Source organism: Carassius carassius, chromosome 36 (genome assembly GCF_963082965.1).
Source record: "Carassius carassius chromosome 36, fCarCar2.1, whole genome shotgun sequence".
In the NCBI taxonomy this organism is placed as follows: Eukaryota; Metazoa; Chordata; class Actinopteri; order Cypriniformes; family Cyprinidae; genus Carassius; species Carassius carassius.
The window spans coordinates 12,556,396-12,582,682 of NC_081790.1; the positions used below are offsets into that span (position 1 = coordinate 12,556,396).

Consider the following 26,287-nt stretch of genomic DNA (forward strand, 5'->3'; position numbering starts at 1 on the left):
AAGTGGATACTTTTGGAGCAGAAAATAACACTTGTGTAAGTATAAACTTGCGTCGCACGTTCAGGCTGCTGTAAAGCACGATTTAATGTAACGTAAATAAAGCTTTAAGTGGCAGTTATAGGGCGTAGCAAGCTTTTCAAAAGTGCGGGGGATGGATGTGGTTTGTTTATAAACAATAAAAAACCATGAATACAGTGACAGAGGGGTACAAAATGCAGGGCTTAAAGTTCTTCCGGCTTTTCCGGCTTGCAGCGTTTGGCTGGGAAAAAAATAATCCTACATTAAAAAAAAAAAATCAGAAAAGGGGAGAAAAAACGCCCACACAAAGCTTTTTCTCTGGTGGTATAAATAATGTAACAATTTACTGTTTTTAAACATTAAAATAATATACACTTTTCTTTCATAGTTCTTCTACAGGCATGCAAACAATGTCATCATTTCTCACCTTTTTCTCCTCAACAGGTAGTTAACGTTACAATCAAACACAACAGGGGGGTATTCCAGAAAGCTTGGTTAACTTACCATTTGATAAACTATAACCTCTGGGTTGATTTACCCCAAACAGGCATACCATGAGTATGTCGGTTCCAAAACACCTGAGAAGAGTTAGTTTAATCAACCTCTGACTGGTTACCCAGAGTTAATGCGCGTGCACGGTGCATGTATAAAGACATTTTCATTTTTATTTTCGCCGATTTCACGAGTCACCATGGAAAATCAAAGCGAAAAAAAGAGAGCGGCGTATTTCACACAGGCAGAGTTGGAAGTTTTAATGCATGCTTATGAGGAGTTTAAGCCAATAATATTAAAAAGAAGCAATACAGCTGCATCGTCTAAAGCAAGAGAGGTGGCTTGGCAAAAAATAACGGACAGAGTAAATGCGAGTGTTTTAAATTACAAATTTGGTATTGGCTCCCGTTTTATTGAAATGCAAAATAATGAAGTATGACTTATACATCCTTTTGAATATGTTAAGTCACTATGAAAGCATTTACTTTTCCTGCCATTTATTTCTTTAGCTTGAAATAATAATGTTTATTTCTTATTTAATAAGGTGTAATCCTTCTTTAAGCCACAAGAACTTTAAGCCAAGTCAAAATGAAACACAAAAACATTATGCAAAAAGGTAATATTGGATTACACAATTACTGAACTATTATTATAACAGGATTTAGTATATTCATTCTGTCATGCAGCTAACAGAAAGAAGACTGAAGCCCGTCTAACTGGCGGGGGGGGGGGGGGGGGGGGGGGGGGCACCACCACCACCACCTCCCCTCACCCCATCTGAGGAGCTGGCTCTGTCCCTTAATAAAGGGCGACCAGTGGTTGCTGGCATTCCAGGGGGCAGTTCATCACACATACTATGCACCACAAGTGATGGTGAAAAAAGGGTGACATGTAAGTTAACCTCTATGATTTGTTTTCATTTTTTGTCCTGATAAATTACGATCTCTGTCACTTAAAGGCTTTTTGAACAAGATTAATTTTTTATGTAGGCTTATTTTATTTAACTGCATATGATGTATTATTTTCTTTGATAATATTGAGAATTTAACGGGTTGTGTGTTCTTATAGATACTGATGGATGGATTGTATTATTGGACTCTCCAGAAAGAACACAGTCTGTCACAGTTGTAAGTGATTTGTTGTCAGGTACTTTTAGTTTTTTTTTTTGCCAAATAATGTATACTTGAAAGAGAGGATCCAGGGCCCCTTGTCTCCAAAAATTTGATTGATGAGGGTCATAAAAGCCATCTGTTCTGGACACCTGTTTGTACACCCCCCTCCCCTCCCTGTACACCCTCCAGTGACCTTAATATGAACTTATGAGCCAAGGAGGAATTTCGGAGGGTGGGAGAAGTTGTGGGAAGCTATGTGCTTTTTTTAAACTTTGAAAAGGGGCGAAATCATGAAAATGGTGCAAGGGAAGATTTTATTAAGGTTTTAAATAAACAGTGTATTTCAAGAAACAGATTATAAACACATAGCAGCAATGGAAACAATGTGATGATCGTTTTCGTAGTTGGAAAAGTGTAAAAACGTTGTTAAAGTTGTTACAAATGAAATAAAACTAGGTTACTGGTTATTTATCTGATACAACCAAACGAGTCAAAACTATCAGATATGTTTTCGTTAAGCAATACGTGAAAAAGATGTGAGAGCTTGTAGCATTACAATTTAAAACTGGTGTTTTGTTACCAGTTAGAAAATAAAGAAAACTAGGTAATAGAGTTTTAGCATTTGTACCTTACCTCCAACTGAAAAAAAGAAACGAATGTAAAGCAATGTTATAAACCAAGAAAGTAGGCGTTTTGTCACGACGTTAGAGAAAATTTAAAACAAAAGAAAAAAGATGGTAGACATTACGTGGATCTAAAATAAAATACACCAGACCCCGTCTTTAAAACACCAGCACAAGATACTTGTCAAAACTATGTTGTACTTTACCACTAACTAAAATTTTACTGACAAGAGTTAAACAAAAAAAAAGATCTCCCAGCAAAGTGTTATGACGTCTCCGGTAACGTTAGCTCGACTCAAACAAAAAAAAAAAGAAGCGAACGTAAAGCAATGTTATAAACCAAGAAAGTAGGCGTTTGTCACATCGGGTGAAAAGTTAAAACAAAAGAAAAAAATAGGTAACTTAGGCATTTACGCGGATCTAAAAGAAAATAGCCTACATCAGACAAGATACTTGTCAAATCTATGCAGTACTTTACCACTAACTACAATTTTAAAAAGCGAGACTGTTAGACGAAAGAAAAAAAAAAGGATCCTCCGGCAGAGTTGTGAAGCGTCCGTAAAACAACCTCCCGGCACCGATGAACAGTTAGAATGAGGCTCGGGAATGCTCCAGAAAAAAAACCACGCCTCCAGCACTAGAGAGGGCCGGGCAGGAGGCGTGATAGCAGCATTAAATAGATTTAAATGTTACAATAATTAAACTAAGTAGTTTTTAATAAATAGACATCAGTCCTTAGTTAGTGAAAACTTTATATCCGTTTAAACATATGGTCAATTTTTACTTTTTAAATCATGTAGACCTATACGATTTTTATTTACTTTTAGGCTAGTCTTAAAAAAACAAACAAACAGAAAAAAAAAACATAGTTGAAAAAGCGTTATTTGTTTTTAATGTGTTAAGTTAATTACTTTAATCTATGACTAGTCTAAATTTAGACTATCTCCGTCGATATATTTTTTTATTTTTGTCAAGCTTAATTTCTCAAGCTATGTCAATTAACACACACACACACACACACACACACACACTTTCCTTCTGTCAAGCTTGTGTCGCGTTATCTAGTAAATAAACCAGACGTCATCTCGGTCATCTCAAGCACCGAAACCCGAATGTGTCGGTGTCTGTGTGATTACAGGCGTCTACATATCAGTTAGACATCAAGCGGTTGTAAAAACATCTAACAGGTTTTGAAATGCTTGTAACTGGCTTGTGAAACTAACTAATTGCAAAGGGTGTTTTATATATATATAAAACACACACACACACATACTTTCCTTCCCCCATGCTTATTCTGTGAAACATTTCTATAGCCACATCTTTATTTAACAAAATCTAAAATGAGATCTGATTTATTGCTATATTAAATGGTTCTGTAAGTTGTAATCTTTCGTTGTCATATCTTTTACATTTTATTAAAATAGGTTCAACTGTTTCACAATATCACATTTAACACAAAGTCCAGACACATGTTTTTCCTCTTATAAATAATGACTGATTAAGTGCAATGTGTCCAATTCTATGGCGAGATCTTCTCTTCTATTCCCAAAAATTCTCCATTCATTTCCAACCGGTCTTTGAATATTATATAAATGCTGGCCTTTATTCTAACCAACCCATTTAATTTGACACGTATCTTTTTATTTTTATTTATTTTTAATTAGACCTTTTTATTTCTAATTTACTCATTGGAGTATTAAATAAGATGTCTGACATTTTAATGGTCCACTTTTATCTGGTCCACTACTTTCATTAACTATATGTGTGGGTATCCATACAAAATAAATCTTTGTTATTGCTTGTATTCTGAACAAACTCTGTAAAATGCCTGACAAAATGCTTTGTCTAGTAGAAGCTTCACCACTCTTTAAACTTGATAGTACTGAAAATGAGTCTGAACATATGACTACTTTAATGTGTTCAACCCCACTGAAGAGACAAAAATATGACAATCATTTCTGTAGTATAAACGGACGGATGATTAGATGTTCTTTCTGGTATTCTATGCTCTTTATTTTTAATCTAAACAAAAGACCGTGATGTTTTATTTTATTTTAATAAGCCACTCACACTTACTAACTTCTTATTAACTTATTAACTTCTGGCACGAAATTCTAGATTCATAAATATATGTTTTTCAAAATTCCCCCACGTTTAGTGGCGTTTAAAGTGGAATTTGTGATGTATTTGGGGACGTTAAAAGGCATGAAAAGTCCCAAACCAAGACTTTTGTATTCTTCATTAGAGGACTTTGGTTTCTTAATGTGAAAATCTGTTACACCCCACTACATTTTCTTTATCATTATATTTTTCTTTTTTCTTAAGTGTTGTTTTATTTATTTTACATTTATTTTGTTTTATGATGTACAGAGTCTGAACAAAAATTGAGTGTAATCTCAGACCGTATTTGTAAATCTACCAGTAATGGACGTCTTTATGTTTTTAATGTTTAAAGCATCGAATAAAATATAAAAAACACACACTAACACTTCCCCAACCACCCTAATAACGTTGGTCGCAAAGGTTTAAATGTATGTTAAAAGAATTAAACAAAGAAATGTTTTTAATAACAACACATCAGTTCTCATTCGATGAAAACATTCTACCTGGTTTTAATATTAGACCGATGTTTTAACTATAAAATTAGGTTTACATATACGATTTAATTTTTTAATCTCAACAAAATTCCTTGTTGGAAAAAGTGTTGTTTTATTTAATTTTAATAAGTCACTCACACATACTTTAGTAGTCTAAACCCTTGAATATGTCTTTTATGTTGTCAATATTAACTTCTATCATTGCTATATCGTTGCTATATCAATTAAAACATGCGTTTAGGCAAACACAAATATTAAACAGGAATGAATGTGATATGTCAAGATGGGCTTTTCTTGCCAAAGAAACTTTTACAACATTACAGGAAAGGCTAAATATTTCATCTCTAGTAGTGCGTAGAAACGCGTCTGGTGTCTTTGTTTTAACTTTTACGACCATGTCAGACTTTAAAACATCTAAAGGTTTTTGGGGGGCGGGGGGGGGGGGGGGGGGGCTTGCAACTCAACTGTAATCTAATTAGTTTTCCGGGGGTTCTGGTGTTTTCCGTGATCAAAGGGTGACAATTTCAACTTTATGGGTTAGACCTGGATAGTAAGTTTAGCTGAAAGTTCATCTACTGGTCAAAAGGATGTGAAATCTTTTAACAAGTCAGACCATAGAAAAATGTAGTTTAATTCGAATTAATTTAGTTTATTTTAGTTACATTTATAATTTTATTAACCCCTAGATCTTTCAACCTCAACATAGACGTACTGAGAATGCAAACAAGTACACAAACACAACCATACAATCATAAACACACACACACACACACACACACGCACACACACACAGATACAAATGTAGACATACAGAAAACATGAACATGTAACCAAACAAATACAAATATACACTCAAACAGGTACATAAATACACAAACAAACAAACAAAATAGGTCACAAACACGAAAATACCTATATTAGATTGAAAATGAGTTGTCATAAGTTTTCTTTGAAACCAAAAGTGTTTGTTGCGACAAATGTCTCACAGAACTTTATACAATAGATTAGATGGCCTTTATCACTTTCCAAATGGGGTTGTTAACCATGATGTTTTTTAAAATAGATTAAAAAGTATTATTTTTTAGCTTTCATGTAGGATTCATGTCAGCACTCAAATGTTTTTAGCAAGAGTCCAGAGACAGATGAAAATAGATGCGTGAAGAAAAAAAATGTAAGAGGTTTTTAATGACAGACTAGTTGGTTTAGATTGTTTAAAACAATTGAGTTTATGCATTTCTCTTGAATGTGTGTACGGTAACTGTTGTATACATGAAGCAGAAGAAATACATAAACGCATTGTGATTGATGTTAAACAATAAAAAATATATTATTTATATATCATAACTTACTTTCTTTTCAAAACACAATAAACATTCTTATGACTTTTTAACTGCGAACAACCGGTTTGGTTGGAAAATAAAAAATAAATAAAAACATATTAGGTTTCTTAGTTAGATTGCTTATAGTTTGTAGTAAAATCACATATATAAGCTAAAACATTTTTCTTTCAAACCACGCCGTTTTCACACACATTCCTCACAAAACTGCCAACAAACACCTTAAGTTTTGGTTTTAACGTTTAGCTGTAACTGAGACCTTGGGGGGAATTATTTTACGCACAGTTTTGGGGAAGTTACTATGAACTTTGCAATAGGTTATAGATCACAAATGAACCTATTTAAAATCTAAAAGGTTGCGCAACTATATAAATTTCTTTTAAAAAAGTAATGTAACTGATGACATTTGATTACATGTTTATGACTTGTAATGTTTTTAACCGTTAATCTTTTGAAACGTGTAAACAGGACGGGGTTAACAGTGCTCAACAACTAATGACCATCAGACTTTTCAAAATCCTTCATCACTTAAATTAGGATTGTGATCGTGATTTCATTTTAAAGCACAACCACCACAAAATCAGATTTGCTTGGAGATTAAATACATAGAGTAGTTAGAGTTAGTTAAGGTGGTTTACGAAATATATTAATTAAATCTGTACGTGTGTGAAAAAATATTCAGATGTAACATTTTCATAATTAACCGCAATTTAATTATTTTTCTGTGACTGTAACTGATTACATTTTATTTTTGTAATCAAATGATATAATTTAGCTATATGTAACTAGTTGATCCCTAACACTGATTATGCATTCTGACAATAATAGATTGTGAAAGTGTTCATTATCCTCTTTAACTTTAAAAATGCGGACAGTGTCGCTTAACACTAGTTTGGCAAACAAGGGTTTGCTCTTAAAACAACCACCAGACCCCCGACTTGAAAGCACCGTGACAAGTATAGCCATTGCAGAAATGTATTATAGAGATGTAGTAAGATAAACTCTGGATGCACGATTGACATGTTTACCATATTATTACAAGGCCCTGCTTACCTAGTTTTATAATGAAATATGTCTGTAAAATAAACAAACATACACACAATCTCCAGAACGGGGGGTCTGATGATGGGTCTTCATCATTTCCTGATGAAGACAGACTGGATATTCAGACCACAGCAGCAGGACACGAATGTCTTTTTCTAAAGATAAAGACAATTATTTGGTTTCAGGACACACGCATCCTAATGGCTCACAAGATAACATAACAACGGTTGCTCCATTACAGCATAGCCAACCCTATTTTAGCCTGTTTTAGCACATGTACAGTATATCGTATTATTCTTGAATATAGTCGTTTAGTCTAAATATGTGTTAACAGTTATTTATGGTTATTATATGTATTATATGTTTTTGTTTTACAAAGGGGTTCAATTTAATACATTTAACTAATACCTCATTCAAGCTATGTAGATCTTCAGGTCAGGGAACTACAATACCCATCATACACCTTTGCAAATCTCTTTTTTGTGATCTGTTTTACTGATGCAAAGTCCGATTCACTTCTGAAAATGATTCATTTGGACAGTTTGGTTCAATGAACCGATTCATAGGGACCTTAAGTCATTTTCGCAGTTATGTCAGTACACATTTTTCTTTCTTCTAACAACTCAAGAGTCATTTTATTTCCGTGAATCATCTAAATAAATGTATTGTGTGAACACATATTGGTGATCATTATCATCTGTTCATTTAAGTTAATGCTGAATCATCTAAATAAAGTTAACTGTGTGAACACATATTGGTGGTTATTGTATTTTGTTCATTTAAGTTAGTGATGTTTGTGTTCGCAGTTTTAGGCACAGTGCCTCTGTCATTTGTGTAGCTTAAACATCGGTTTTTAGTCAGTTACAAAGGTGTCAGGCATTAAATTTTTGTATTTTTAACTAACCTAATTATGACAGAGTTACAGATTTCAGGTGTTTTTGGTGAGTGTAAGCGGTGAAAACGTAAATGTGACCGTCGAGTAACGTTAGCTACTCAAACGAAGACAAATTGTGTAAGTGTTCATTAAGATGTCGAAATGAAAATAAGCGTACAAATATCCATAATGACAGTAAGTACAATATACCCTAAAGACACAATAGCCCCTGCTAAGTACACCCAAAATTTGTTAGAGTGGTGAGATATTTACGTTTACATTTATTCATTTAGCAGACGCTTTTATCCAAAGCGACTTACAGATGAGGACGGTGGAAGCAATCAAAACAACAAAAAGAGCAATGATATATAAGTGCTATAACAAGTCTCAGTTAGGTTAACAAAGTACACAAAGCATGGGCTTTTAAATAATATAATAAATAAAAAGAAAACAGATTGAATAAAAAAGAATAGAGCAAGTTAGAGAACTTTACACACACACACACACACACACACACACACACACACACACACACACACACACACACACACACACACACACACACACACACACACACATATAAATAGATATAAACCGCAATGTTTTTCATAGCGTTACACTTTGAAACCAGAACGATATGTTTCCATGATTTTGTTTGCTCTTTCTGTTTGAATCTGTTTACCGTAGTTTTCACCATCCTAATTGCAATGGTTTGGTCTTGCGCTTAGGGCCTATACGACTCGTTTTCCCAGTTTTTGGTCTCGTGTAAGTGGGTCTCTTTGTTCATACCAAGCAATATTTCTGTGAATTTGGGTATTAAAATATTGCTTTAAACATCGTCTTCATTCGAGACGTTTACTTAACATCATTATATTATCCTAGTTTATATCAGATATAAGATATGTTGCTTATTATTATTGAATTGTTAACAAACAAACCAAAAAGTTTCTGAACTCAGAGAACAGAATAGCGAGTGAAGTGGATCAATCTTTTATTTCAACACTATATTGTTGAATATACATCGATGTAGTGAAGAAAATGATCAAATTGTCATTAAAAACAAACATGACATTACAGGGAATCTAACCAGAATAGAAAATCTCTGCAGATTAACATGTTTTGCTCCAATATAAAATCAACCAACAATGCAACAATTTCACAGGTCATAGAATCATAATTTTTGGAAGCCAACAGCACACATTGATCTGTTACAGATGTACACAGATAGAGAACGTCATTAACGCCCATCTCATCTTCACATTCAGACATCGCTTCCAGAATTTTACGTGCAGAAACATGCACCGGGTCCCTCCCAGTTAAAAATATACTCGTCAAATCAGGCCATGTATATTTCAGACTTCTTACAAGTTTCATTTGGCTACTGAGATTTTTTTCCCGCTTGCTATCGCCCGTACAATCGTGATTTGGGTCGCATTCCGCCGTGATGATCTTTTGCATCAGACCGATCATCTGTTCTCTGTAGTGTAGTTTAAAAACAGGGTCGATAATGTCTTTTATCTTTTATAATGTCTCAACAGCGCAGCTCCATTTACCCTCCATGGGTCTTTGTGCAGCGTCAGACGACTTTTTCAGAATTCGATTCTTTCCAAGGCATAAACTTTGGCCCTAATTGATATAGAACTTTGTCGCCGAATGCGGATGTAATGTTTTAATTTGAGACTTGTTATAACACTTATATACCATTGCTCTTTTTGTTGTTTTGATTGCTTCCACCGTCCTCATCTGTAAGTCGCTTTGGATAAAAGCGTCTGCTAAATGAATAAATGTAAACGTAAATATCTCACCACTCTAACAAATTTTGGGTGTACTTAGCAGGGGCTATTGTGTCTTTAGGGTATATTGTACTTACTGTCATTATGGATATTTGTACGCTTATTTTCATTTCGACATCTTAATGAACACTTACACAATTTGTCTTCGTTTGAGTAGCTAACGTTACTCGACGGTCACATTTAAGTTTTCACCGCTTACACTCACCAAAAACACCTGAAATCTGTAACTCTGTCATAATTAGGTTAGTTAAAAATACAAAAATTTAATGCCTGACACCTTTGTAACTGACTAAAAACCGATGTTTAAGCTACACAAATGACAGAGGCACTGTGCCTAAAACTGCGAACACAAACATCACTAACTTAAATGAACAAAATACAATAACCACCAATATGTGTTCACACAGTTAACTTTATTTAGATGATTCAGCATTAACTTAAATGAACAGATAATAATGATCACCAATATGTGTTCACACAATACATTTATTTAGATGATTCACGGAAATAAAATGACTCTTGAGTTGTTAGAAGAAAGAAAAATGTGTACTGACATAACTGCGAAAATGACTTAAGGGCCCTATGAATCGGTTCATTGAACCAAACTGTCCAAATGAATCATTTTCAGAAGTGAATCGGACTTTGCCTCAGTAAAACAGATCACAAAAAAGAGATTTGCAAAGGTGTATGATGGGTATTGTAGTTCCCTGACCTGAAGATCTACATAGCTTGAATGAGGTATTAGTTAAATGTATTAAATTGAACCCCTTTGTAAAACAAAAACATATAATACATATAATAACCATAAATAACTGTTAACACATATTTAGACTAAACGACTATATTCAAGAATAATACGATATACTGTACATGTGCTAAAACAGGCTAAAATAGGGTTGGCTATGCTGTAATGGAGCAACCGTTGTTATGTTATCTTGTGAGCCATTAGGATGCGTGTGTCCTGAAACCAAATAATTGTCTTTATCTTTAGAAAAAGACATTCGTGTCCTGCTGCTGTGGTCTGAATATCCAGTCTGTCTTCATCAGGAAATGATGAAGACCCATCATCAGACCCCCCGTTCTGGAGATTGTGTGTATGTTTGTTTATTTTACAGACATATTTCATTATAAAACTAGGTAAGCAGGGCCTTGTAATAATATGGTAAACATGTCAATCGTGCATCCAGAGTTTATCTTACTACATCTCTATAATACATTTCTGCAATGGCTATACTTGTCACGGTGCTTTCAAGTCGGGGGTCTGGTGGTTGTTTTAAGAGCAAACCCTTGTTTGCCAAACTAGTGTTAAGCGACACTGTCCGCATTTTTAAAGTTAAAGAGGATAATGAACACTTTCACAATCTATTATTGTCAGAATGCATAATCAGTGTTAGGGATCAACTAGTTACATATAGCTAAATTATATCATTTGATTACAAAAATAAAATGTAATCAGTTACAGTCACAGAAAAATAATTAAATTGCAGTTAATTATGAAAATGTTACATCTGAATATTTTTTCACACACGTACAGATTTAATTAATATATTTCGTAAACCACCTTAACTAACTCTAACTACTCTATGTATTTAATCTCCAAGCAAATCTGATTTTGTGGTGGTTGTGCTTTAAAATGAAATCACGATCACAATCCTAATTTAAGTGATGAAGGATTTTGAAAAGTCTGATGGTCATTAGTTGTTGAGCACTGTTAACCCCGTCCTGTTTACACGTTTCAAAAGATTAACGGTTAAAAACATTACAAGTCATAAACATGTAATCAAATGTCATCAGTTACATTACTTTTTTAAAAGAAATTTATATAGTTGCGCAACCTTTTAGATTTTAAATAGGTTCATTTGTGATCTATAACCTATTGCAAAGTTCATAGTAACTTCCCCAAAACTGTGCGTAAAATAATTCCCCCCAAGGTCTCAGTTACAGCTAAACGTTAAAACCAAAACTTAAGGTCTTTGTTGGCAGTTTTGTGAGGAATGTGTGTGAAAACGGCGTGGTTTGAAAGAAAAATGTTTTAGCTTATATATGTGATTTTACTACAAACTATAAGCAATCTAACTAAGAAACCTAATATGTTTTTATTTATTTTTTATTTTCCAACCAAACCGGTTGTTCGCAGTTAAAAAGTCATAAGAATGTTTATTGTGTTTTGAAAAGAAAGTAAGTTATGATATATAAATAATATATTTTTTATTGTTTAACATCAATCACAATGCGTTTATGTATTTCTTCTGCTTCATGTATACAACAGTTACCGTACACACATTCAAGAGAAATGCATAAACTCAATTGTTTTAAACAATCTAAACCAACTAGTCTGTCATTAAAAACCTCTTACATTTTTTTTCTTCACGCATCTATTTTCATCTGTCTCTGGACTCTTGCTAAAAACATTTGAGTGCTGACATGAATCCTACATGAAAGCTAAAAAATAATACTTTTTAATCTATTTTAAAAAACATCATGGTTAACAACCCCATTTGAAAAGTGATAAAGGCCATCTAATCTATTGTATAAAGTTCTGTGAGACATTTGTCGCAACAAACACTTTTGGTTTCAAAGAAAACTTATGACAACTCATTTTCAATCTAATATAGGTATTTTCGTGTTTGTGACCTATTTTGTTTGTTTGTTTGTGTATTTATGTACCTGTTTGAGTGTATATTTGTATTTGTTTGGTTACATGTTCATGTTTTCTGTATGTCTACATTTGTATCTGTGTGTGTGTGTGTGTGTGTGTGTGTGTGTGTTTATGATTGTATGGTTGTGTTTGTGTACTTGTTTGCATTCTCAGTACGTCTATGTTGAGGTTGAAAGATCTAGGGGTTAATAAAATTATAAATGTAACTAAAATAACATAAAAGACGTATTCAAGGGTTTAGACTACTAAAGTATGTGTGAGTGACTTATTAAAATTAAATAAAACAACACTTTTTCCAACAAGGAATTTTGTTGAGATTAAAAAATTAAATCGTATATGTAAACCTAATTTCATAGTTAAAACATCGGTCTAATATTAAAACCAGGTAGAATGTTTTCATCGAATGAGAACTGATGTGTTGTTATTAAAAACATTTCTTTGTTTAATTCTTTTAACATACATTTAAACCTTTGCGACCAACGTTATTAGGGTGGTTGGGGAAGTGTTAGTGTGTGTTTTTTATATTTTATTCGATGCTTTAAACATTAAAAACATAAAGACGTCCATTACTGGTAGATTTACAAATACGGTCTGAGATTACACTCAATTTTTGTTCACACTCTGTACATCATAAAACAAAATAAATGTAAAATAAATAAAACAACACTTAAGAAAAAAAAAATATAATGATAAAGAAAATGTAGTGGGGTGTAACAGATTTTCACATTAAGAAACCAAAGTCCTCTAATGAAGAATACAAAAGTCTTGGTTTGGGACTTTTCATGCCTTTTAACGTCCCCAAATACATCACAAATTCCACTTTAAACGCCACTAAACGTGGGGGAATTTTGAAAAACATATATTTATGAATCTAGAATTTCGTGCCAGAAGTTAATAAGTTAATAAGAAGTTAGTAAGTGTGAGTGGCTTATTAAAATAAAATAAAACATCAAGGTCTTTTGTTTAGATTAAAAATAAAGAGCATAGAATACCAGAAAGAACATCTAATCATCCGTCCGTTTATACTACAGAAATGATTGTCATATTTTTGTCTCTTCAGTGGGGTTGAACACATTAAAGTAGTCATATGTTCAGACTCATTTTCAGTACTATCAAGTTTAAAGAGTGGTGAAGCTTCTACTAGACAAAGCATTTTGTCAGGCATTTTACAGAGTTTGTTCAGAATACAAGCAATAACAAAGATTTATTTTGTATGGATACCCACACATATAGTTAATGAAAGTAGTGGACCAGATAAAAGTGGACCATTAAAATGTCAGACATCTTATTTAATACTCCAATGAGTAAATTAGATTAAAAATAAATAAAAATAAAAAGATACGTGTCAATTAAATGGGTTGGTTAGAATAAAGGCCAGCATTTATATAATATTCAAAGACCGGTTGGAAATGAATGGAGAATTTTTGGGAATAGAAGAGAAGATCTCGCCATAGAATTGGACACATTGCACTTAATCAGTCATTATTTATAAGAGGAAAAACATGTGTCTGGACTTTGTGTTAAATGTGATATTGTGAAACAGTTGAACCTATTTTAATAAAATGTAAAAGATATGACAACGAAAGATTACAACTTACAGAAGCATTTAATATAGCAATAAATCAGATCTCATTTTAGATTTTGTTAAATAAAGATGTGGCTATAGAAATGTTTCACAGAATAAGCATGGGGGAAGGAAAGTATGTGTGTGTGTGTGTGTGTGTGTGTGTGTTTTATAAAACACCCTTTGAAATTAGTTAGTTTCACAAGCCAGTTACAAGCATTTCAAAACCTGTTAGATGTTTTTACAACCGCTTGATGTCTAACTGATATGTAGACGCCTGTAATCACACAGACACCGACACATTCGGGTTTCGGTGCTTGAGATGACCGAGATGACGTCTGGTTTATTTACTAGATAACGCGACACAAGCTTGACAGAAGGAAAGTGTGTGTGTGTGTGTGTGTGTGTGTGTGTTAATTGACATAGCTTGAGAAATTAAGCTTGACAAAAATAAAAAAATATATCGACGGAGATAGTCTAAATTTAGACTAGTCGTAGATTAAAGCAATTAACTTAACACATTAAAAACAAATAACGCTTTTTCAACTATGTTTTTTTTTTTTTGTTTGTTTGTTTTTTTAAGACTAGCCTAAAAGTAAATAAAAATCGTATAGGTCTACATCATTTAAAAAGTAAAAATTGACCATATGTTTAAACGGATATAAAGTTATTAAGGACTGATGTCTATTTATTAAAAACTACTTAGTTTAATTATTGTAACATTTAAATCTATTTAATGCTGCTATCACGCCTCCTGCCCGGCCCTCTCTAGCGCTGGAGGCGTGGTTTTTTTTCTGGAGCATTCCCGAGCCTCATTCTAACTGTTCATCGGTGCCGGGAGGTTGTTTTACGGACGCTTCACAACTCTGCCGGAGGATCTTTTTTTTTTTTTTCTTTCGTCTAACAGTCTCGCTTTTTAAAATTGTAGTTAGTGGTAAAGTACTGCATAGATTTGACAAGTATCTTGTCTGATGTAGGCTATTTTCTTTTAGATCCGCGTAAATGCCTAAGTTACCTATTTTTTTCTTTTGTTTTAACTTTTCACCCGACGTGACAAACGTCTACTTTCTTGGTTTATAACATTGCTTTACGTTCGCTTCTTATTTTTTTTTCTTTTTTTTTTTGTTTGAGTCGAGCTAACGTTACCGGAGACGTCATAACACTTTGCTGTGAGATCTTTCTTTTGTTTAACTCTTGTCAGTAAAATTTTAGTTAGTGGTAAAGTACAACATAGTTTTGACAAGTATCTTGTGCTGGTGTTTTAAAGACGGGGTCTGGTGTATTTTATTTTAGATCCACGTAATGTCTACCATCTTTTTTCTTTTGTTTTAAATTTTCTCTAACCTCGTGACAAAACGCCTACTTTTCTGGTTTGTATCGCTGCTTTACATTCGTTTCTTTTTTTCAGTTGGAGGTAAGGTACAAATGCTAAAACTCTATTACCTAGTTTTCTTTATTTTCTAACTGGTAACAAAACACCAGTTTTAAATTGTAATGCTACAAGCTCTCACATCTTTTTCACGTATTGCTTAACGAAAACATATCTGATAGTTTTGACTCGTTTGGTTGTATCAGATAAATAACCAGTAACCTAGTTTTATTTCATTTGTAACAACTTTAACAACGTTTTTACACTTTTCCAACTACGAAAACGATCATCACATTGTTTCCATTGCTGCTATGTGTTTATAATCTGTTTCTTGAAATACACTGTTTATTTAAAACCTTAATAAAATCTTCCCTTGCACCATTTTCATGATTTCGCCCCTTTTCAAAGTTTAAAAAAAGCACATAGCTTCCCACAACTTCTCCCACCCTCCGAAATTCCTCCTTGGCTCATAAGTTCATATTAAGGTCACTGGAGGGTGTACAGGGAGGGGAGGGGGGTGTACAAACAGGTGTCCAGAACAGATGGCTTTTATGACCCTCATCAATCAAATTTTTGGAGACAAGGGGCCCTGGATCCTCTCTCTTGAATATTTGTCTTGTAGGATGAAGATGATGATGACAATGAAGAGACCACATCTGCTGTGACAGAAGTGGACAATGCTGGTAGATCCACTGAGGTATGATGCATACCATTAAAGAAGCAAACAATCTTAGCAGGGTAAGAACTTGTGTCCATATTTGAATTTTATTGTCTGACCAAACAATCTCATTTATTACATTTTTCCACCTTAGTTGCCAGCAAACGAGCTGTATAAGGTCCATCTTCAAAAACAAATAAGAAAAAGTGACATGGAGATGGACCTTATACAGCTTCAAATGGAAGAGAAAAGGCTCCTCATTAAAAAAGCAGCACTTGAAATATAATTACTTGAGAATCGCCTTAAGGTGAGAACTTGTCTGAATATTAATCTGTTGCATGTTAAAAGTGGTCTGTCTGTCTGTCTGTATCTATCTGTGTAAAGCAATATAAAAAAACATTTTAATGAATTGTACTTTTATTGTTTTTCAGGAAATGAAGAAATAAACTGCCTGGCAGACCAGTGCAAAAAAAACTAAAAGTAATTTTGACAAATCCTGTCTCTCAAAAGTCTTCCGTCTCTGTTGGCCTCTAAAATCTGTCGGTGTTCCTCTGGGCCATCTTCCTCAATACAAGGAGGGTGGCTCTCTCCTCTTATAGTGGCAATAATGTGAAGCACAACACAAGCCACAATAATGTCGCATGCCCTCTCTGGACTAACCCGGAGCCCACGCAGACACTGAAACCGAGATTTGAGGATCCCTATAGTCATCTCCACCTTGGCCCGTGTTCGGCTGTGAGCCAGGTTAAACCGTGTCTGTGGTCCAGGCTTCGGTTCAGGGTAGGGTGTCATTAAATAGGGCAGACAAGGGTATCCTCTGTCCCCCAGCAAGTAACCATTGTACTGTCCTGTAATGATTGAAGTGTACAACACAAATATAGAAAAAACGAAAAAACTAAAATTGTATAAAGCAAATCATACCCTGCTGAAATGTCTGGCATAATGATGAATCGCGGAAAATTCTGGCATCATGCACAGATCCTGGCCATTTTGCCTCGACATTGGTGATGATTTGGGTTGCCTCACATATTACCTATAGTTAGTGGAAAAAGTAATGACTTTGATGATTTTAAGAAGGGGAAAAAATTAAGTTGTTACCTGCACATTGACACTTTGAATAGATTTCCTATTAGCATAGTCTCCCTCATTTACTGATGGAGCTTTAATAGGAATGTGAGTGCCATCAATGCACCCAATTACATTTGGAAACCCTGAAACAGAAAGTTATGGAAGTATGAAGTGTGTGAATAATGAATACATGTATAGATATTAATAATATGACTAAATATTAAATATGCGTCATATATTTTACTACAAAGGACAAACCTGCCACTCTGTGGAATTCGTCTTTAATAACAAGCAGAGGGTTAATGGCCAGGGAACTGTACAAACGTGGGTAACAACTGTTTAAGTGCCAGACACACTGTACGAACGCCTCTACACACAGTTGCCTTTCCCACATGCTCTGAATCGCCCACACTGTACAAAAAATGGCCAGACGCAAAAAACCTAAGTGCTATGCACAGAATGTTTTCTGTGCTAAGCGCATAGCCGCGGTTTGTCACATTTGCGATATAGGGTTTTAAAAGACGTGTTAAATAAACTAATGAATCTTTTGAAAAACGATAACGCTCGTTTAAATATTCATTAGGGTATGCAAACACATCAATACGCGGTCTTATAGCCCTCTCCCGACGAAAAAAACCTCGTATAATTTGTGCTTCTACGTCCACAGGATCCTCGTCAAAAGGGCACGCCATGCTCACCAACCTTCTGAAACGAAGTTACACTGAAACATAACCTGCTCTCGAGCAGGTTATCTTCAGAGAATCAGTTGCTATGGTTACATACATACCCAGAAAGTTACCTGTTTTTGGAACCGAACGTTGAGGTTATCCACGAACTGACCCTTAAACATACCCAGATATGTCACATAACCTGCTTTCTGGAATACCCCCCAGGTATGTTAAGTATCCACAAAAGTATTCAGCTAATCAACAAACAATGCTCAAAATATCAAAATCAGTTGCACTGGCAATGAACCCATAAATACACTGCTTAATAATGGCAGTTTGTCCCCCCCTCCTCGTCAATTCTCTGCCTTCTTCATCACAGTAATGTTATACATTGCATGCCACATAACGTTACATAACCGAATTTAGCTAACTTAGCTGCTGAACAATATCCCAATAATAGCAATTAGCATTAGTCTAAAAAACGAAATATAAAACGAAAACACTCGACATGTCAACAAAACGATAACGGAACATCTTCCCAAACACATATCAAGCTTATTTAAAAACTTCTAAAGCGTAAACACTCATTCAAAGAACCTGGAAAAGGGAGATGTAAATAACCATAAAACCGCCTCCTCAGCACGAGCTTACCGATAACACCCCATGAGAGGCGGGACTTAAGGCAGAACAGCCAATCATCAGCCGGTCACACTCAAAGCCGGTGTCATGTTTGAGAGGGAGGGAGAGAGGAGGCAGCCGCAGCGAGCGCAGGCAGAGCGGCCAGAGAACGGAGGAGCGACTGTAGTAAGGCGTTTGTGCAAAACTGCGGAAAAACTGCAGAAAACGTGCGGGTGTTGAACCCTCTCACCGGGAAAAGTTTGGGTGTTTTATCCCCCACGGGTGCAACGCCCCTGGTTAACGGTACAGGTAACGTTAATCTCTAATAAAACAATACGCTCAAGTTTTGCTAAAAGTTAAAGTGGCAGCCATCGAACCGTCACTTTCACTCTCATGTTATCATTCACTTGTAGGCTATAATCTGTTGTTCATGTGCTTCGTGTTGTGGTTTGCATTGGAACTATGCTTGTAATTTGATCATTGTAAGGGAAATACACACTCTCTAACTCGGACTGAAGACCAAAGAAGGAAGGACAGGATACTACGGTGCCCGAGAGGTGACATGGTCCAATAGTTTGTTCCTGCACAACCGGAGGCTGCAGATTCAGGACCGCAGATCTAGGACCCTAGTTTTTCGTGACAGCGCCACCTACCGTACTGGACGATATAGCGATGGCTGGACCGCAGTTCTAGTACCCTTTTGGTTTAGTTTGCAGTCACGTTCAGTAGCGTAGCCAGGAATCACAAAGTAGGTGGCCTCAGAGAAAATCAGGTGGGCACAGCCTAAAATGCATCTGTTATCAAAATAGGCCAACACAACTACAGTACACCTGCTTCTTGAATACACCACAGTTTAATGAGAGCACAAGCATGTATCATGTCATCATAAGCAGTGTTAAGAACATAACGATAAGCATTTCCACTGCGCGCGGCCACACCACACACACACGCGCATCTTACAGATGCAAAAAACACCATCATTAAATCAGCAGGACAGTAGTGGACAGTGTGTAAAAACAATGCTTGGTCTGGCTCAGCGGCCACATAAACCACGTTATATAACAACATTAACTAGGCAACTAGTGTACATAGTAAACGTAGATTGGCTTACTTTTGATGCGCTTATAACAGGAGACGACGGGGCTGAAATATATCAACTGAAATATATATATATATATATATATATATATATATATATATTTCAGTTGAATATGTTAAACAAATGTTGATTTTTTATCTCTCTCTGTCTCTCGCTCTCTCTTTCTCTAGAGTTGAAGCCTACAGCCATTCTATCCATGCAGCAATATATATATACACAGTATAATATATATATAATATATATATATATATACACAGTACAGACCAAAAGTTTGGACACACCTTCTCATTCAAAGAGTTTTCTTTATTTTCATGACTATGAAATTGTAGAGTCACACTGAAGGCATCAAGGGCTATTTGACCAAGAAGGAGAGTGATGGGGTGCTGCGCCAGATGACCTGGCCTCCACAGTCACCGGACCTGAACCCAATCGAGATGGTTTAGGGGTGAGCTGGACCGCAGACAGAAGGCAAAAGGGCCAACAAGTGCTAAGCATCTCTCGGGGAACTCCTTCAAGACTGTTGGAAGACCATTTCAGGTGACTACCTCTTGAAGCTCATCAAGAGAATGCCAAGAGTGTGCAAAGCCGTAATCAAAGCAAAAGGTGGCTACTTTGAAGAACCTAGAATATGACATATTTTCAGTTGTTTCACACTTTTTTGTTATGTATATAATTCCATATATAATTCCACATGTGTTAATTCATAGTTTTGATGCCTTCAGTGTAAATCTACAATTTTCATAGTCATGAAAATAAAGAAAACTCTTTGAATGAGAAGGTGTGTCAAAACTTTTGGTCTGTACTGTAGACATATATACAGTACAGACCAAAAGTTTCATATATATATATATATATATATATATATATATATATATATATATGAAAAGTGAAAGTCCTTGCAGCATGTGGTGCATCTCTTCAATTCGGGCAGGGATCTCCCTTTTTGGATTGTTAGAAGCAGTTTTTTGGAAAAAATAGGCTAACGATTGCGTCATAACCAGTGACTCTCTGTCGCACAGTAGAGAAATTACCATATGGACAGGAGGAGAAGCTCGCAGGCAATCTTTTACTGTCTTATGAGGCAGTCGGGGGGATGTGGAGGCATAAAGTCAAGGGAGATAATTAATCAGAATACTTACCAAAATTTGCTCCTGTATACGCTCGCCTTCTCTGCAAGATTCAGTGGGTGATTCAGTTTTCTCTTGGCACAGCGATTAGAAGACATATAGGTTGCTCACGTGACATCTACGTCATCAAGCTCAGTTTGAGTCTGCGCAGTACGCCCGACCCCCAGGAACTGCGTGCTTCTAATTGACTTCATTTTTCTTCGTTGAATCCAATAAGGTCGCTGTGTCCATTTCTTTTACTGTCTATGATAATAACTTGTGGGAACGTGATAATAATGGTGCATTCATATGGAAGTTTTTTCCTAACATTATTAAAATGAAAATGCTTAAAAAGATCAAATAATAAATCAAAGTCTCAAAACAACTGTTCAAATGATAAATCAAATGGTCAAAATATTAAATAATAAATCAAACTCTCAAAATGGCTGCACAAATTAAAAATCAAATGCTCAAACCATATTTCATTTCCTCATTCGGATTTGATTTTTAATTTTCATCATCAACCCAGTATAAACCTGTCATAATTGAATATAAAAGTCAATGCTCAAATCATGAATCAGATGCTCAAATTATAAATCAAATGCTCAAACGCACATCGCAAATGATAAATCAAATGCTCAAACGGTCATTGCAAATGATAAATCAAATGCTCAAACGGTCATTGCAAATGATAAATCAAATGCTCAAACGGACATCCCAAATGGCAAATCAAATGCTCAAACCTTATATCGCAAATGTTACATCAAAGGATGAATGTCAATCAACCTAGCGTGGGCGGAGCTTTGAGACGGAAGAGATCAAGATCGGATGGTGGAAATGGTTTTTCAAACTATAATTTTACATTTGCGTGCGCTTTCTGAAGATGTATCATTGGGAAGTTATGATGAAAATGTTGTCAAGTCAACGGTGGAATATCTTCTGGAGAGAATGGGGGAAATATCGGCCCTTACAGAGACCGAGGTCAACAACGTTGCGATGACAAACCTGCGTGAGGTACTGAGGCAACTGCAGGTGGAAAAAGTAAGAAGAACGTCATTGCCAGGGAGACCAAGTCAAAACATCCCAGCAGAGACCATCGAGACGTATCTGATGAGAGGAATAAAGGCTGTGGAAATCGCAACATTGTTTGGCGTTTCAGAGATGACTATACGTCGTCGAATGCGAAAATATGGATTAAGGTAAATCACGTAGCCTATGCACTGTAAAAAATAATCTGTAATTTTTACAGTAAAAAAGCCGGCAGCTGTGGTTGCCAGAACTTTACCATCAAAAATACGGCAGCAACGTTATTGGTTTAAAGACCTAACAGTAGCCCAATAAATCGTATTTCCTTATCTGATATAATGTTAATTTACCGGCCTATTGAAGTATTAGTATCTGTTTTGTATGGCTATAATACACTGACAACCATCACAGCAGTGATGCGTCACATGATCAGAGCTTATCACAAGCAGCTCTTCTACAAGTTAATAGCTTACGGCAGTGTCATTCACACAAACATTAAACACGATCATGGTAATTAACACGCATTGAATTTTAAAAATTTAATAAACATTAATTTAACATTAAATATAACATAAAACCTTAATGTACACTGTAAAAAAAAAAAAAAAAACTATTTGTTGAGTCAACTTAAAACTTTGTTACCCCGCTGCCTTAAATTTTTATCGTCAACTTGACAATGTTTTTTTTTTTTTTGGTTAAAGTAACTTCCCATTAGAGTGGAATTAACCATCATTTACTAGTCCAGTCAACACAAGTCAAGTTATGTAAACTGAAAGATATTTTCAACTTGAAATTAAAATAGATGACAACACATTTTGCCTTTCATTCATTTATTTAATGATATACAACTCTTTCATTCATATTTAAGTTGAACAAGCAATGGTTCCGTCTCAAATCTCCACCCACGCTACTTGATTGACATTCATAATTTGCATTTGATTTGCCATTTGCGATGTAGGTTTGAGCATTTGATTTGCCATTTGTGATGACCGTTTGAGCATTTGATTTATCATTTGAGCTTCTGATTCATGATTTAAGCATTGACTTTTATATTCAATTATGACAGGTTTATACTGGGTTGATGATGGAAATTAAAAATCAAATCCGAATGAGGAAATTAAATATAGTTTGAGCATTTGATTTTTAATTTGTGCAGCCATTTTGAGAGTTTGATTTATTATTTAATATTTTGACCATTTGATTTATCATTTGAACAGTTGTTTTGAGACTTTGATTTATTATTTGATCTTTTTAAGCATTTTCATTTTAATTATTATGTTAGGAAAAAACTTCCATACATTCAAGTCATGTCGGATAGATCGCATTTACGAGTCGAATCGCCACCACAATGTCGTAATTACGAGTGGGAAACTAAAAATTTTGTTTTTCAGCCCCGATTTTCCGAGTTAGGGTCGTGTTAATGAGAAACATAGCAGAATCTATGGATGCAACATCTATTTAAGAACAAAAAACAAACAAACAAAAAAAAACCTTCATAATACTTAAGGTATTAAGCAGTGACATTGTCAGGCTTATTATTTACAAAAAAATAAGAATTGCAATATAACAGTAAGTTTTTATGGGATACAGATTAAAGTGGCTTCATAATTTTTTTTATATATATATATATATATATAAAAATTAAAAACGCAAAACATAAATGATGTGATTTCTCTGCTCTTCATTTTCTATAAGCAGAATTAACAAACCCTGTTGTATTTTCTAGTAATTTATTAAAAGTAGGTACACTGCCATCTTACCGACTAAACTGACTTGAACGCACCCAATGTCATAATTACGATTTGTCAACTCGTAAGTACAAACTTCCCAGGAGGACTTGAACGCAGTATATGTCGTTGCCACGAGATATTAATTTGTGGGAACATGATATTATGTTGTGGCTACGAGATCATTTTGTTGAGGTAATGACATCCTTATGTTGTGGTCTCAAGATGCTATGTTGAGGGAACGACATCCATTTCTCGTGGCCACGAGGTTAATGTAAACAAACCAGGGTGACCATAGCAACCCGGGATTATCAGAGATGTATAATATTTCATTTTGAATTAATAAATTATTAAATTTGTAAATAATTATCAGTGTCCTGACATTTTATCCTACCCATCAGATTGTCCTACTAGGGTTTACTATTGCGTCATCAATATTTCGTCCTTTTTCTCATGCTGAACAACATTTTATATATCTATATTACTGTAAGGGTAGGTTTAGGGTTGGGGTAGGTGTAGACATTAATAAAAAAATCTAATAGGTAGAAAAAAATATTTATTGTTGGTTTTTCTGTAGCTGTATCCATAAGCGAAGGGTGAACCAACTCCAGGGTAAGGCTAAAGTATGCGCTTCCCTTTGATGCATTTAAAAATATTTCCGACCAACCAAGAGGTTTCAGCCTCACCTATCAGCAACCTATACATGCAGTATAAACACACCCGATAAATTTGTTACAAAAGGGACTACTTTACAAACCACTGTAAGTTTCAGCAGAAAATAATGTATGTGATTTGGCATGACAGCCAACATAAATAATAAATAGCCATTGCTCAAAGATAAAAGTTTCTCCTGGCCCATAGTTGCATTGCTTATAATGATCTCTCACAAGTTGCGGTCCCGACCGGAAATGTCAGTGTCATTTTATTTTGGCTATTTAATAGACCGTAATTATAAATACAAAACTTTATTGGCATAATTGTCAGGCATTTGTTTGCAAAATATATGGTTGGCTAGCAAGTACTAGCATAATTATACAAAACGTTAACTAGGTAAAGCAATACACAAATTCAAAAGGGAAATATGCATATATAGCAACAAATATAAAAATGTACCAGTAATAAGGTAATGTAATAATAATAATAATAAAAAGTGAACCAAACATGTCACCTCCTGGGCACCGTAGGGTACAACAACAAAAAATAATCGTTCCTTTATAAGTAACTTAAACCCTCTATTGGACCACTTGATCTTGCCTTGTGAGTTTTTGTTGTTGTTGTTTTTTGGCTAATAATATAAATCTGCTTATATTTTCAGGATTTAAATTTAACAATGGACAAAACACATCCAGGAAGCAAATCAAGACCCTTTCCAGTAACAACATTATTCAAACAGGAGCCTCAGAAATCTAACAAAATGCAAGTGACATACAGAATTCCAGCTCTCATCTATATCGGTGACAATCAAATGTTTCTTGCCTTTGCTGAAAAACGGAAAACTGCAAATGACACAGATGCAGATGTCCTTGTGATGAGGAAAGGAATATGTAAAGATGGTGAAGTTGAGGTGAGTCTTGCTACATTAATATTTAGTCACTATTGTACAGTGTTAAACAGTTCTCTGCAGGGGATCTGTTTGGTAAGCAACTGATGTAATGCATCAGTTCTACCTCTTGGATGGCCTGAGTGTAAGCAGATTTAGCAAATTTTCATTATTAATATTAAGCCTTTTTTTTTCAGTGGGATAGTAGTCATGAGTTGCTCACTTCGGCTTGTCAACCAAACCGCCGCAGCATGAATCCATGTCCAGTCTATGAGAGAGAATCCAAGACTCTCTTTCTGTTTTTTATCACTGTTCCTGTTGGGGTCTCTGAACACAAACAAATAAACAATAATAAGAATCAGGCCAGACTTTGTTATATAACCAGTCAGGACACTGGCAAAACCTGGAGTGATTTGACAGACCTGACAGCAGATGTGATTGGTGAGCAGGAGAAGGACTGGGCCACCTTTGCTGTTGGACCAGGACATGGTGTTCAATTAAAGAGAGGAAGACTGATTATCCCAGCATATGTGTACCCTTGCCAGTCTCACAACTCTGAACCCACATCGCATGTATTTACATTCTACAGTGATGATAAAGGAAGTACTTGGCATTTAGGAAAACGTGTGGATGGTGAGTCTAATGAGTGTCAAATGGCTGAGATCTTTGACGACAAAGGTAACAGTAAACTTTACTGCAATGCTCGAAGTATATCCGGCCACAGAGTCGAGGCTCTAAGTGAGAGTAATGGAGATGCTTTTGAAAAGCCTTCGTCTGCACGTAAACTGACAGAGACCGGACATGGCTGCCAAGGAAGTGTGTTGAGTTTTGCCCCTGATCAAGCAACTGAAAAAACATGGCTACTCTATTGTCATCCAACCAATCCAAGCAAGAGAATGTGCCTTGCCATCTACTTGAATAAATCGCCATGGGATGAATCAGGATGGGAGGACCGTAAATTGATAATCTTCGATGGTCCAAGTGGATACTCAGATCTGGCTCACTGTGGAGATGGAAAACACTTTGCCTGTCTTATGGAATGTGGAGAGATAAAGGAGTCTGAAGGGATAGCCTTTGTCCTTTTTAAACTCAGTGACATCATTTAGGCCAGATTGCTAATGGATACTGCAAAAGTCAAGATTTTCTTTTTGTTTTGCAAATTATTAATTTACTGCTTAAAATAATGGACAAGTACTCACAAAATTTATATTAAGCATATTTAAATCATCAAAATATGAAGATCACCCACATTGCCATTCAAAAGCACACTGCCATTATTCAGCAATCATTAATTA

The 26,287-nt window shown here is 35.1% G+C and overlaps 1 protein-coding gene across 1 annotated transcript; it reads left to right on the forward strand.

Moving 5' to 3' along the window:
- Positions 1-26,287, forward strand: LOC132116703 (sialidase-3-like). The gene is made up of 3 exons (XM_059525571.1): positions 1-35; positions 24,768-25,016; positions 25,190-26,287. Exons 2-3 carry the CDS (start codon positions 24,783-24,785, stop codon positions 26,096-26,098), a joined length of 1,143 nt encoding a protein of 380 aa, XP_059381554.1. The 5' UTR covers positions 1-35; positions 24,768-24,782; the 3' UTR covers positions 26,099-26,287.

Excerpts from the sequence above, each read along its gene's own strand:
- LOC132116703 (XM_059525571.1), top strand. The coding sequence starts at position 24,783 with ATGGACAAAACACATCCAGGAAGCAAATCAAGACCCTTTCCAGTAACA. Across the intron at positions 25,017-25,189 it reads GTAAAGATGGTGAAGTTGAG|TGGGATAGTAGTCATGAGTT; the intron begins GTGAGTCTTGCT and ends TTTTTTTTTCAG.